The sequence below is a fragment of the Chelmon rostratus genome, chromosome 1 (genome assembly GCF_017976325.1).
Source record: "Chelmon rostratus isolate fCheRos1 chromosome 1, fCheRos1.pri, whole genome shotgun sequence".
NCBI classification, from domain to species: Eukaryota; Metazoa; Chordata; class Actinopteri; order Chaetodontiformes; family Chaetodontidae; genus Chelmon; species Chelmon rostratus.
In genome coordinates, this window is record NC_055658.1 from 24,695,225 (window position 1) to 24,710,023 (window position 14,799).

At 41.6% G+C, this 14,799-nt stretch overlaps 1 protein-coding gene across 1 annotated transcript; it reads right to left on the bottom strand.

The window, feature by feature from the left end:
- Nucleotides 1-3,367: 3,367 nt before the first annotated feature.
- socs4 (suppressor of cytokine signaling 4) lies at nt 3,368-4,561 on the bottom strand. Its single transcript, XM_041942441.1, has one exon. The coding sequence runs from the start codon at nt 4,559-4,561 to the stop codon at nt 3,368-3,370; it is 1,194 nt and encodes a 397-aa protein (XP_041798375.1).
- Between the last annotated feature and the right edge of the window lie 10,238 nt (nt 4,562-14,799).

A 14,799-nucleotide genomic window follows, 5' to 3' on the forward strand; every position in this document is an offset into this window, starting at 1 on the left:
ACGACCTGTGATGAAAGAACATTTGTCAGAAAAGAGCATAAGTTCATATTTACCTTAAGTACAACAGACATATAGCATTACATTGCAAACTAAGAGCTTTCTCTCTTCTTCTAAACCCAACAAATGCAACCTGCCTCAGAAATGAATGAATGAAAATATATGAAAATATGAATCAAATTAAATCTTGTTTAGCTGCTTTCAATACAACTAGACTGTTAAGAGAACAACTTTTAAAATATCTTCTTAAAAACACAAGAAATGCATGTTCACTCACTGATATTAATGCTGAGTAATTATTTCTTAGTTTAAGTTGCTATTAATATACAGCATATGTAGCTCTTGGCTCTTTCCTTGGCTGTTAAAGGCAACCTGCCATTGGCTGACTCTCCACTCACCTGTTTGAGCTCCAGCTCAGGGGAGAATTTAGTGCAACATCACTGAAATATAACAATATGTTCAAATCAGTAAGAATGACAGTGTGAATATGTACAACAGGCCCCATATCTGTCGCGTGTGTTATGCGACACACTGTATAAAACTGTCCTGGATGAACTCAAACTCTACAATCCAATGTTTCAGTTCTCAGATTTGGATATCAAATGTCTCATGAATCTAATGTAACACTAGACGCTGACTTTGAGCTGCTGAAAAACAATGCCTGCCACCTGAATCATACAAGACAACATTAATATTTCATATGTGGTTCAGGATGATGGACATGGTCCCAGAGCACTGACACATCAGCTGTCAAAGGGATCAAACACAAAGAGAGACTTTTTATGGGTGTGAGATGGAGATCCAAGTTCATCAGTTGCACAGGTTGATTCGTTTTTGATTACCTTTCGTGATTTAGCGTTGTTCTTCAATAAAGTTGGGGAACAAAAGGAAAATCTTTATAAAACTGTTAAAACTGAAGCAACACAGGCTCAAATATCCTGACTGGTGTATTAGTATGGGTACATTTCCCATAATGCACCTAATAGCATCTTTTCTTTAGACCCAACCTGCCTGATAAATCTGCATTTTTGCAGTCTGTTATCTGCTCTCAAAGTTCAGTCTGAGAGGCGGCTGAGTGGTCCTCTCCATACTTAACTGACCTTCAGTGGCATCCAACATCAGGACTAACGCGCTGTGTTCAGGGGAAAACTAAATCTCCTTTTATAATAAAAAAACATGGCAGGTGAGCTGCACCTTGACATCCTCTGTCCTCTCTCATAGAAAACCGTTATATTATGGAGGGATTTAACAGCTTCAGGGAAGTTTACTGGGACTCAGTGATGAGTGAAACAATTTTGACTTGTCATTGCAGGAAAAGCACAGATGTTACTAAGAACATTGATGATGGCTCGGTTCAATTCAAGTGTTCCAGTAAGCCTTGTAGACAGTCAGGCAGCATGCGCAAAACCAGGCCCCGATAGTGAAGCAGCTTAATTGAATTCAGCCTATTGCACCATATGAACATGGCTTCTATAATAAAGGTCATTTGAGCCGTTAGTTGTCAGCAGAAGTCACTGATTGTTGCTATAAAAGCATAGCTCTGTGGGTAAAGTTTAGGGTTGAAAGTGAACATTATGCTAAACTAAGAGCAAGAAGCTAACTCTGTCAACCAAACCAGCTCTAATCTCTAAGTCTTATACATCATCTGAAACAGTAATATTAAAACAGATAATTTGATGGAAGCAATCTGACAACAAATCAGCCAATGCATGCATGTGGAAGTAAAATGCTAATATCTGTATGACAAGTGCTGAGAAACAAAACTTTTTGTGCCTGAAGAGCTGATGGCCATATGATGAATATTTCATGCCCTGGTTTGTATTCATACAACTCACCCCGGGGCAGATATTTTCCACTGCTGGTTGAAGGGAGAGAGACGCTGAACTACACATGAATCAACTGAAACATCTGAATTCCACCCTCGTTATGGGGGAAATAGTCCTTTTTCATGTCCTTATCTCTCCGTTTGCTCTGCTGAAGCGCTGGCATTTAGAGGTGTCCTTTGCAGAGAGTGTGATGAATTGTTTTCAGAGAGAGACACTTCAAAAGCAGCATTTTCCATACCATTAGCCTGTCAGACCATGGCATGGCTGCAGCACGAACAGGCGTGGGTAAGCATGACTAGAGCTGCACCATGAAATCAGTCCAGAGATGAAGAACAACAATGAGAAACAGCCATACTACAATAACAGTGTGAATGACATTTATTGGTTTGTGTATCAGTGTGGTGAATACATTGGACCTCTAAGGGGAATCACAGTGATTCAAGTACTTTAAGAAGAGTGTTTAGTCCTATGGTGTACTGCAGGCTACCCTACCCCATCATGTCAACAGGATTTCAATAACAATATTTGGGAAAGCTGTAGAGGCACGAGTGATGTTAAAATACCAATTTACAGAGAAGCTTCAAGCTAAGATTGAATGGTAAAGACGCAGCTGGGTAGTATAACGACTCTGGTCAGTGCAGTTGTGCTGCCATCTTGTGGCTGCAGAGAAGAAAGCAGTCCCATTTAACGAAGCTGTTGAGAGGCATAAAGAGGTGACATATGTGATGTTTACCGTACTTGATCAATAATGGTCTTTATGTATCTCTCATCCATACAGAGTGCCTGAACATATTTTGTGCAGCGGATAAAAAGTCAAACAGAAAACCACCTTCATGATTTGTGTTGAGTGATCAGTCATCTCACACAGAGTCCCTTTGCCTGTGGTTTGAATTGATTGGCTGGACAACAACAGTGTTTAAGGATTTTCAGCGATATAACAATTGTGGAAAGGGACACTTTGCACCACAAGTCTAAATATTTTCTTTAGTTGGAAAGTTAATGAACAATTCATAATGTTTTTTGATATTACTAGATGCAGTTGGAGTCTCTATATCTCTAATTTTTGACAGCATTAGTTGTGTGCAGGACCACAGAAGAGCATCACATTTTAATGTATTTAGGTACAAGAAAGGAGGTTTGGTCGCTGCCAGTCACATTGAAAGGTGCAGTTCCTCTTGTGGCCACTAGAGATACTAAATGTCCACACAATGCAACTCTGATTGCATTGAAGTGAAGCGGAAAATGCCTCAACTTCAAGAGTCGATATTCCACAAAAATTTAGGGTTAAAGTTGAATGTCTTGACGATTTAATCCTTACTCCATTAAGGATATTAAAGTGAATGTTTTGGGGCATTTGCTTAATTATTGTCTCTATTATCGTCTCAGTGTGTCACAGTCAGCTATCGTGGTTCGCTTTCTTGTCCCATGGGCTTGATGTTGGCTCCACTAGCTCTCAAGATAGCCAAACTCAACAGCAATTTTCTTGCCTCGTTGCCCGGAGAACCTGCCTTTGTCTGGGTCTCCATGAGGTCTGCTTTAGACCATCACACAGCGCAGGCCCCATCACACTTAATGTGGTACTGTCGCAGGTAGTCCCTGAGCTGAGGCGGCAGCGGCAGGCTGTCTATGCCCTGGTAGGTGGTGCAGCTACAGATCACAGTCCTGCATAGGTGCTGGAGGGAGAAAGGGAAGGTCCTCGATAGCGGGCGGGAAAGGAGTGGCTCAAAGAAGAGGCAGGTGTCTGGGTCGCTGTAGTGTCTCAGTAATCCTGTCACACTGGGATCCCGGTACATGCATGGGTCACGCACGTCAAAGCTGAAACGCTTTTCGTTCTGCTCGATGCGTGCGTGCAGGGAGCGGCTGTAGCGCCGAAAGCTGACCGAGAAGAGGAACTCGTCCTGGGCAGAGTCTCGGAGCAGAAACGTTCCCTCTGGTTTGCCCTCCAAAAGCTCTTCTGCCTCGAAGCGGTTCAACACACCCCAGTAACATGGGCTGTTGTTGATCTGGAGGAGGTCTGGGACCAGGATGTAGTCAGTGTGGCCACAGGTGCCCTCTGCTCCCCCATTAGGACAGGAAGGGTCCCAGTCCTCCCCTCCCAGGCTGCTGCCTCCAGGCCCAGGAGAGCAGCAGATGTCCTCCCAAGAGAGGGGGGTCTGTGGTGGGGTGGTAGAGGAAGATGAGGCACTGGGTTTGAGTGGAACCTCCATGTCTTTCAAGGCATTTGGGTGGGTGGCATGATTTTTTATAAGGTGCCAACATCGGGCCAGTTCAGATTTGGGTGAGAAGGGACACTTGTCCTGCATGAGCTCTGAGACGTGGATCTTGCGTTTGGACCAGAAGAGCACTGAGAAGGGTCGTGAGGAGCCAGATGGATGGTGGTGATGATGATGGTGGTGATGGTGGGACCGCAGAGGAAAACACTGGCCAACCGCGTCCTGGAACTTCTGCCGCAGAGATCGGCGGGACAAGGCCTTCCGACACACTACATCAATGTCTGCAGACGTCAACGCATCCCCAAGAGTGCTGCAGCTACACTTTCTCTCTCTGCGCCGCCTTGGACAGGATGTTGACCGCACACCCAGCTCCTCCGTCCCCTCCACCTCCAGGTCCCCTGGACTCGACCCGTTGCGAGAGCTGCGGGAGCGTTTCTTCCCCTTCCAAACATAGCTGTCAGCACTCCAACTGCGGAGGCCACATTTGGGACGCGTGTCTGAGCCTCGAGGCTTCTTCTCTGACATGGCTGCTTCCTCTTCTTACTCTGTGACACATTGAAAAACAGACGTCTGAGTCATGACCGGATTATAGGACCATGCTTCCCATCAAGACCACATTAGTAGTCTACATTGTCCTGCAACCCCATTGATAAAATTTCCTCAGCACAAGGAGCTATATTGCACCAGAAAATATAATTTAAAGCTTGCATCACTGGAAAATCCTTTTTTGAGTCAGAATGATCCATTTTGGAGACGTTCTCTTTAGAACCATTTTAGTTCGGAACTAGATGGTGCCATAAACAACCCTCTGAGCATGCTCCAACTCTTCAAATCAACATTGGAAATCTTCACTTTACACACTGAACAAACAGAACAATTACAGAACTTCCTCTAATCTTTCTGCGCAATCCTGTTATCCAATCATCTGGTAAAAGACTAACAGGCTGATGTGGAGTCCTGCTCATTTTTTCTGATCATCCCCAGCGACAAGAAATCAAATTAAGAACAGCCTGCAGACAAAAATGAACGAGTTTCCGTAAAGCCACAGAAATTGGTTTAACGACTTTTCATGCTTCATTCAGAGAAATGGAAGTTTTGTTAAACTGCTTCCAAATCTGTTGAGTTCATTTATACCCCAGTTACAGTCATGACAATTGCACTTGGCAGCAGTTTGCGGAGTGATGTTCACTGACAAATCAACAATCAGATCACACTGCACAGACTGTGAGCAGCTGGTAATCTCTCGCTGTCGTTATTAACTCTTTGAAGGTTAATGAAAGAGATGATCTTACCTTCCCAACAGTGTCAGAAAGGCAGCTCCACATCCATGTTACAACCAGCCGTTCACTGCACATTAGTGGACATGTGCGACCAGCCTGCAGCCTCTCCAGCTCTAACAGACGGCAGACTGCTCTGCTTCCTATATAATTATGATGCCAAATCCCCGAGGGGGCAGCAGCTTCCTCTCCACCAGGGCCCAGTCTGAACGAATGAGGGGAGGCGGAGTGGGGTCGAGCCGGGAGAGGGGTGGAGGGTGGGGTGGGGTGGAAGGGGAGGCTGGTCTCAGGTTAATGGCAGCTAGGCATCCTCCTCTCTCTCTCTTACATCTCCTTTACACATTCATTGACGGATTCCATCTCCAAAAAAAGAAAAAGCTTACAGATAAGCAGAGCAGCTGGAGAGTGCTTTTTCATTCACAAAGTGAATTCTTTCTGCTTGTAATTCTATTTCTGCATGCTGATTCGAGTTGTTTTAAATTCATCAGAGGTCCATAGCTTAACTTAAAGCATCAAAGCACATTTGATGGGGAGCTTTAAATCTGTTTAAGTCTGTCTGTGAAGGAGGCAGAACCACAAACTGAGCTTTACGAGCAGCCTGTGTGGACTTACCTGCTCCGGCACAGCGGCCTCGGTCTAATTAACGATTCAGGCCAGTAGAGGAAACAACCAAGCGTTTTAAAAAGCTTCACTTATTGATTGAATAACCTTTGAGTTTCCCGGTTAAAACTTCCAGCTAGTGCTGCTGAAAGGACTCATCTGTCAAGGTGATGTCATACACACAGTGTGCGAGTCAGAGCCAGCAACTCGCTGTGGATGACATTTTGGAAGATCTATAATTCATGAAACAAATAGACTACATCTATCAGACAAATAATATTACTCCCAGTGGTTTAGTGTGTGTGTGTGTGTGTGTGTGTGTGTGTGTGTGTCTGCGTGTCCTTCCAGCTTTAACAGATAAAGGATAGTCATCAATAAATGCCTGACATCTCAGATAATGTAGTGACACTCAACTTCCTCTTAGCTGAATATTTAATGCTCTTCACATTATCACACAGCCCAGCAGGGCGATGACACCACATGTTCTGGCAAACAACCAGATCGATTGATCCGACTCCAAAAAAAGAAGTAAAGAAACTGGAATTAAACTGTTTGAACTTTGGCTGAATGGATTCAACAGCCCCAGGAAAAATAAATAGATTTTAAAAACAGGCCAGATAAGTTAATGCAAATTGCAAATACAAATCAAAACCATTGTCTCCATGTGGCTCCTTCAGAGGTATGTGGTTTGAATTATAAAACTTAAAAATACATTTTAATGTCTTTGAATCCTCATGAATAATCCATCTGGATGTGGGCCTCAATCTTTAAAGTGTAGTATTTTAAGTAAAACAAGATTACAGCCACGCCAGTGGCTCTGTGAGGCTGTGCTCAGGTACAGAGGTGCTTTGTGCCAAATGCTGGCTCCAGCTTGCTGACCTGTGACAACGCTGCCATGATGATATTGAGCAGATACAAACAATGGAATAGATAATAATAATAACTTTATTTGTAGAGCACCTTTCATGATAAGATGCAGCTCTGCAAAGCATGATTAAAAACAATGTCAGGCCAAAAACAAAAAAAATGAATTAAACAAGAAGTAATACATTTGATAAAAATGCAATAAATCAACAGGAAAAACTGATACAAAAAGTAAAAGGTAAAGATACATTTTCTGCCATCATAAATGTCTTTTTGACTTTATGGAAATCCACCCCAGACTGTATTTTACTTTAGTTTTGTTATGTAATCTGATTACATCTAAGGAGGACTACTGTTTCACTTTCATCATGTCACTCACAGATTCTCAGAAACTCGCCTTTTACCGCACTCTCCATGAAACATTCAACCTCTTCATTGAACGACAGCACAAATTGATTCTGCAGAATAATGGATTGGAGAAAAACACACACATGCACACACACACGCGCGCACACACACACACACACACACACACACACAGGAAACACACACGTGACACACTCATGCTGGACTGAATTTACCAAATGAAGCACAAAGAAAAATAAGTTTTGCAGAAATATGCACCAACCTTTGTGCTTTCTCCAGTTTGATTTCTTTTAGTGTCACGATTCAGTACAGTAAAAAGGCGACATCAATTCAAATAAGCAACACTACAACAAACCACTTATAGTTACTCACTGAGTCGAGTTGTAATAGTTCAGTGCAACATATATTATTGTTTTACTCTATTTCTGTTTTATTAGAGATCCAGTATTGTGTGAGACTGAGTGAACCCAGGATTGTGTCAGTGCTTTATTTATGGAAACTGGGTCAAATTTAAATCTCAGTCATTTTTAGTGTGCACTTTAATTCTAGAGGCTGTTAAAAAGGAAATACAAGGAAATTAGAGAACAGAATCTGTAAAACTCATTAAAGATGCCCTCTACAGATGATAAAAATAACTTGGAATATGCTTAGAGTAATAAGTTGCGTCTGCTATGATCTTTCAACAGTATTTGGATCAACCTGTGAAGAATTATTCAGATTACATCTAATCCTGCTCCGTCTGTGAATGTGAATGTGCATTTGTTCATTTCAAATGTTTCACACCTGGACGTGAAGAGTCTCCTGCTTCACTCAGTCTGTTCTGTATGAGACCTGCTGGCGTCTAGGTCCCACTTCTCACCTGTGATGTGACAAAATCCTGCTCACATGTCCACATGTTAACCTGAGATTTAAGGTGAGTGAAGAAATAAGTTTCCTACTTCAATAGATTTCAATGAAAACAGTCTCTGCACAGTGTTCGCCATGAACACACAAAAAAAGCATGTTCGATTAACGTTTAAATTAACGATAAACTGAACGTATCTGTTTGCAAATTATGAACTTGAGCTTGGTTAACTCAGCTAACAAAGCTCACTGTGTTTTATAGGACTCAGCATGTAGGATGGCAGAGGCATGGCTGATTGGCTGATATTCTCTCCCTAACCCATACCAATCTTTCTTTTCATGCCTAAACCTAACCAACCCAACCAAGAAGGCGATGAGAACTGGCCAATCAGAGGCAGAGTAGGGCTGGTCATGACTTCTCCAATCTAGGAAAGGAAAGAAATCATGCCAGCATGGCGAGTGCAACTGCCAATTCTTTGTTTCATGAACAAATCAGTTAAGATTCCAACAAATAAAACCAACAATTTTTGATAGCTTTATGCAAATTGTGCCGAATGGTCAGAGCATCAGCCACATCGCAACGAATTTGAATCATTGACGATGGGTAATAATCAAGACGTCTTTTTGACTTGAGAGGAACAACAATTATTACTGCTACTGGATGCTTAATATTACATACATAGAAAAATGCATCTGAATATGGACATCTGAAAAGTGTTGAGAAGATGCAAATCCTCTAATGACCACTACGTCTTAATAGTAATACAGTAGCTGAGAAAACTTCATACTCAATTAATTTTTTTATAAGACATTGTGGTTTTATTGGATGATTTAATTTTTAATTTAATCTAATTTGTGTCTTGGTGGTAAATCTCAGAAATATTGTTCCATTAGGAAGAAAATGCACCCTTTAAAATGGCTGTGTACATTTGGGGCCCTGTTTGTTTGACTGACAGCAGCTTCAGCCTATCACACCCAGACATTGCTTTTGTCACTTTGTTGAGCCACCCAGAGCTCTAACTCAAATTTGTATTGACTGGCCCCACAAACAGATGGCGAGCTGCAGCAGGCGTCCAGGCTTTCCTCCAGAAACCTGTGCACCTCACAGATATTATGTCCAAAATTTTTACAGTCCACAGTATAAACACATAAGTTTGCTGTAGCTACCTTTTTTCTGTCAGCATGTCAGTGGGGTGTGGTGCAGATTTTTGTCCAGGAAGTGCCTCCAGCAGTGGGTGAAATCTAGTCGGCCCATTAACCTGCTGCAGCCAGGACTCGACCAGGGGCTCGTATCAGTCCACATTACAGAGGCATCGATCCCAGGAGCGGCACAGCCAACAGGAGCGTTTATGAATTATTGATGCTGCTCTGATTGAAAGGAGACTCTGCTCTGCTTGTATTTTTATATGAAGGCTATTATAGTTTTTATTGACATTTAAGCAGTCAGGAGGAGTGAAACTACAAAATGCATGTGTTACAGTTTCAGAGGCGCTCAGCACTGGATGCACATACCAACACACTTAGATCCTGTGTGAATTCATACCATATAATCTGAACCATGAACAAATGGCAAGTCAGAAGACACCATGGAGGAAGAACATGTCTGTTTGCAGCTCTGTACAATTCTATAGAGGCTCGGAGAAAAGGCCATTAGGCTTTCCAATTTTGAGGCAAAAAATTCCTGACACACTTTTGTGTTTCTTTGAAGCTTCCTTACAGTTGATGCAGCTCAGCATCCCCAAGAATTACATGCATATGGGACGATTCTGCATCTCACAATGCACAAACGATGCCAAAGTTCCATGCAAATGCAGGAAGTACTGTTCCTTGTATGTTGCAAGCTGAAATTGAGGGTGTAGATGTACATTTTTATTAACATTAACCACGTCAAAGTCAAAAATATTTCTTTTTCTTCTTACCTGTAGTGCTGTTTATGCATCTAGATTTTTTTGGTGTGCATTGTATTTTCGATTTTGGTGAAGTGCCCCTTTAATAAAGCTTTTTATTGATTGAACTTTGAACTTTGAAATTTTAAAAACATTGTTATTGAACGTAATATGGGGGTTTTCAGATCAGTATGTTGTCTGGTGAAAATATGACAGCACTGCAGTCAAAGAAGGGGGAGGAGGCCTTTTTAAGAAATGGGACACAGCCCCTGACTCCAGGCTCACCTGTCTGCAGGATCTCAGGTGGTTTGGAACCTGATTGAATCCGAGCCACATTTGACCATGGAGGTTTTTAACTACCACACATTTACTCTTCGTTGTAAATGGTAATAATCTGGTTCACTTGTGTTTTACTTCTGTGCTGCCTTTAGCCCACCATTTTTGTGAATGCATTCGTCCTTGAAGCATCCCACCATTGCCTCTTTGTGTGTGTGTGTGTGTGTGTATGTGTGTGTGTGTGTGTGTGTGTCGGCTGATAGGCGGTACGATCATGTGAATTACAGAGATGGTAAATTGAATCAGTAGGGAGTCTCTGGCTCCACTGGTCTCAGCTGTTTCCATTGATCTGTATCAGAAGACTCCTCTGATCAGCAGCAGTGCTGCACCTCTCACTTTAGATACCACGGGGTCTCGTTACATCTGTCTTAAAGAAATATTCCACCTTTTTTTTGTCTATGCAGCAACCTGACATTTGCCTCCATTTGTGCATGTTTAATTCTTAATGTTATGTTACTATTACTTCTTCTTATGTTATTTCTCTCTTCTTTCAGGGTCCACCACAGCGGATCACTGGTGAACTGGGCCCCGCCCAACGCAGCATGAACATCTGATTTTATGATCCGCACATTTGATTTGAAATATGCTTTCATGCCAGATGCAACCTGTGATTCAGTGTCTTGCCCAAGGACACTTCAACATGTGGAGGTCAGGCCAATCAGTTGAAGACATCCCCTACCTGCAGAGTCACAGCCTCCCATATATCGTTACCAAGATATTGTGTTTTTGCCATTCTCCTGTTATACCACCATGAAATCAGGCTTAAGATGTATTCGTCAGACATTCGTTTCGGATCAGGCAGTGTTGTCTTGCTCAGTTTGACCCCGTATTTGTAGTTGTAGGACAGGTAGCTCACCTGCCGACCTTCACACTTCACCGCTGAGGTTTGACTGAAGAATTAATTACTGTAAAAATCACACAGTAGCAATGCTTATTTTCAATACCTACATCCTGATTGGCCCTAAAGTCAGAATTCTGATTAAAAATATACAGTATTATAGTCTCAGGTAGTCCACTTATTTAGATTTTTCATTGCTAGTGTGTATATCATTTATTTTACATAAAGATTTGAATTATAATTTTAAATGCCTTATTAAAACACTCAATAATAATAACGTGTTACTAATTTATTTTCTTGTATAATTTATTCCGCTGCCTTCATGATTGATTTATTCTATTTCCTGTTGCTCCATCTTTAGGAGTACAGAATTTCAAGAATATTTCTATGTGTTTTAAATGTCTGAGTTTAATGTTATACCTTGATGATAGTAAATGAAATAAATAACTGCCTCTGACTACCTCTGCAAAAAAAACCCTCCTTGTTGCCTTACTCGCAGTGAGTACTTTTACTTTAGACGTTCCTTACAAGTAAAATTTTGTCTGCAAAACTGTTGGAATGTCCCTTTTCCCTGTGGTACTGCTGCTTTCACTTAAGTAAAGGGTTCGAGTGCCTCTTGCACGTATAAAGACGGCTCATGTTTGTGTGTATCATGTGCACATTGTTTTGCAGCCATTAAGATGCAGACGGGTTTGGATATTCATCTGCTGTGGACATGTGAGCTCCTGTATCGACTTTTCTCGGGGGAAATTTATTTATGCCTGCAGCCGCTCTGCTTCCCGCAAGCAAGGTGCACCCATGAAGCTCTCTCCTCTCCGTCATATTAGAAAGAGCGTAACCCAAGCCAGGCTAGTCGCTGGACTCACACACACACACACACACACACACACACACACACACACACACGCACTGGTACATGGATAAACTTACACAAATGCATCTCCTGTATATGTTTGCATTTTCCTGCAGTGGCCGTGGCCATTGGTCTGATTTGTTGACTGCGTTTTGTGCTCTGCTGTTGGATATCATGAGCACTATCCTGTTCAGCTGAAACTGCAAAAAACTTTAAAAAAAAGACTGTCAGATGATATTTTTTACAGTCTCTGGTGGACGCCTGATGGAGAGGGGGATGAGAGAACGAGTCTCTATGGGACCTGTGGAGGAGTGAAACGCATTTCACCACTCCTCCCTGCTAAATAACTCTCCTTAATTTTATATTTTCAGAAGTTATTGTGCTAGCTTTGTTCAATGCAGCTCCAAGGGGAAATACACAGAACTCATCTCATGCTCGGGTCACACAGTTGTTCTTTTTGCTTTATTAGTTTGGTTTTGCTGTGGCCATGAGACTCACTTATACCTAAATTTTGAGTTGGTTTGATTTCATTTACAAATCAATTGATCCACTAAATTCTGAGGGAAATATCCTCGCTATTCCTCAAGCTGTTTATTCAATGCTCATATAAGGGCTGTTAGAAACCACCTCTGAGGACTGTAACCAATCTGCCTAATCTGTAAACACTTGTGCGTCCTTTAGACTCACTATATCGATGCTTCGAGCAAGTAGCTGGGTGCACTTAAATTCCCTTCAGTTAAATAAAGGTAAGATAGAAATTTTCCACTTCCAGACCAAGAGGCAGACACTTTCTCTACGTTTAAGACTAAGCTTGTAATGGTTACAGTTGGGACTGGCTCAGGCTTGCCTTGGACCAGCTCATAATTATGCTGCTATGAGCTTAGACTGCTGGTCGACTACCCATCATACGCCAAGCTCCTCTCCTTCTCCATCTGCACGCATTCATGTCTCATTAACGCATGTTAATAACTTGGCATACTAATGCAAGTTAATTAACCAATGAATTGTGGGAGATGGCGGCTCACATAGAGCCAGGTTCTGTTCGAGGTTTCTACCTGTTAAGAGGAAGTTTTTCCTCACTGCCAAGTGCTTGTTCACGGGGGAATCGTTAGACCTGCTCTGAAGGATAAGTTAGAGAACTGATTTGGTGAACACTTTGATGTGTGTGATGTCTTTGGTGTTTGAAATGTGCTATGCATCTAAATACCAGAGCTGCTTTGCCTGTATTTTTGCAACCTTTTAGTGTCACTTTAATGCAAACGACCCACAATTCTGCAAACATTTACTGATGAAAAGCGAGATCAGCCTGATGGAAACTGTTTCAGACGGAAGCATGCATGCACAGTTCTGTAATTACACTTCATGCTGACCGAGACTGGAAACAGCATCTTATTTTCCTTTTTTTCAGGCAGGACAGCAGGATGTGAGTCAACACTGTTTTACACTCCATCAGCTCATCATGCAAAGACACCCTGACAGGACATCACAGCAGTGCATCTGAATCAATATTAAGAGGATGAAGAGGATGGAACTCCAACCAGATAACATAATTACTTCTCATTACTGCCGCATGTCACTGAATCACAAGCACAAGAAAGCAGAAATCTAGTTAAACCTCATTAGCGTCACACTCGCCTCATATTAAAAAACACAGCCTCACATGAAGACTCACACACTTTATTTGATTTAACTGTAATAAACGGAAATTTAGACTTTTAGTTTCTTGACTTCTTATCATACATGTTTTGTCTTTTTGTACTCTTGTATCTTGAAGGTTGGAAAAAACATCTTAGTCACTGTGTGACACTATCACGTATATTCTCTATGAGGTTGTTCCAGCTCTTTACAGAAGATGTATGATGTGCACACTGACTGAAATATTCACCAAAGGTGTCTTAGCTTTATCTTCCTTTGCAAACTTTGGGTTTTTCAATTCAAATAAAACTCTGTGGGTTTGAGAAAAATGTGGCTGTCTAGAATTTGTTTGTTTGTAATTAATGACCCTTGATCCTTGAATAAGTTATTTATTTATGGAGGGAACAGAAAAAAATGATGAAGACAGCAGCACAAAGAGATACTACTTAAATAACTCAAGTTTCTCTTTCTTGTGGATTCCTTAAAGGAAAAACTCAACATTTTCTGAAAAACATTTATTCTCTCTCATGCTGAGGGTTATTGTGAAGACCGATTCCACTCAGGTGATTAGCTTAGCTTAGCATAAAGACTCTAAACAGGGGGAAGCAGCTAGCCTGGCTCTGCCTGTTTGCGCCTCCAAATCTCAACAATTATAATGTTTGATTTAACAGTTTGTTTATTCCAAACAGAAATGTTAAAATTATGAGTTGTGCTTTTGGCTCTCGCTCTATACATACAGTACAGAGAGGAAAGTATCAATTTTATAATGTAAAAAAACGTAAAAGTGCGACCTCCAAGGTGACTGTTTAATTTAAATGACTTTCTGGATCCTCTCAAGCTGCCCCTGAACTCAAAGCCTGGTAATATCACTGCAGTTTCACTGAGAAACCTCACAGAACAACAACATGAAGTCACTACTAGTCATGTTAAAACCTGAGCTCCTGAAACTGAAATACACTGCAGAGAAGCAAATAACCTCCATACCTCATCTGGGACATTCGTTAAAGCAAAATATTTCAACTGACAACTGATGATCACGACTCAGACTTATGTGAGTCATGATGTGATCTAACGTTTGTCTTACATCACATTCACCTCAGTATCCTCAGTAAAAGCACTGCTATCATGTTTCTGTGTCTCGTACTGTATGTTTTGTGTGTTTGTGTGTGTGAGTGTGTGTGAGTGTGTGTGTGTGTGTGTGAGCAGCTCCACAACCTTCTTCAAAGTAAATCCTTTAATTATGACCGACAGTGTAATAATGTGAC

Excerpts from the sequence above, each read along its gene's own strand:
- socs4 (XM_041942441.1), bottom strand. The coding sequence starts at position 4,561 with ATGTCAGAGAAGAAGCCTCGAGGCTCAGACACGCGTCCCAAATGTGGC.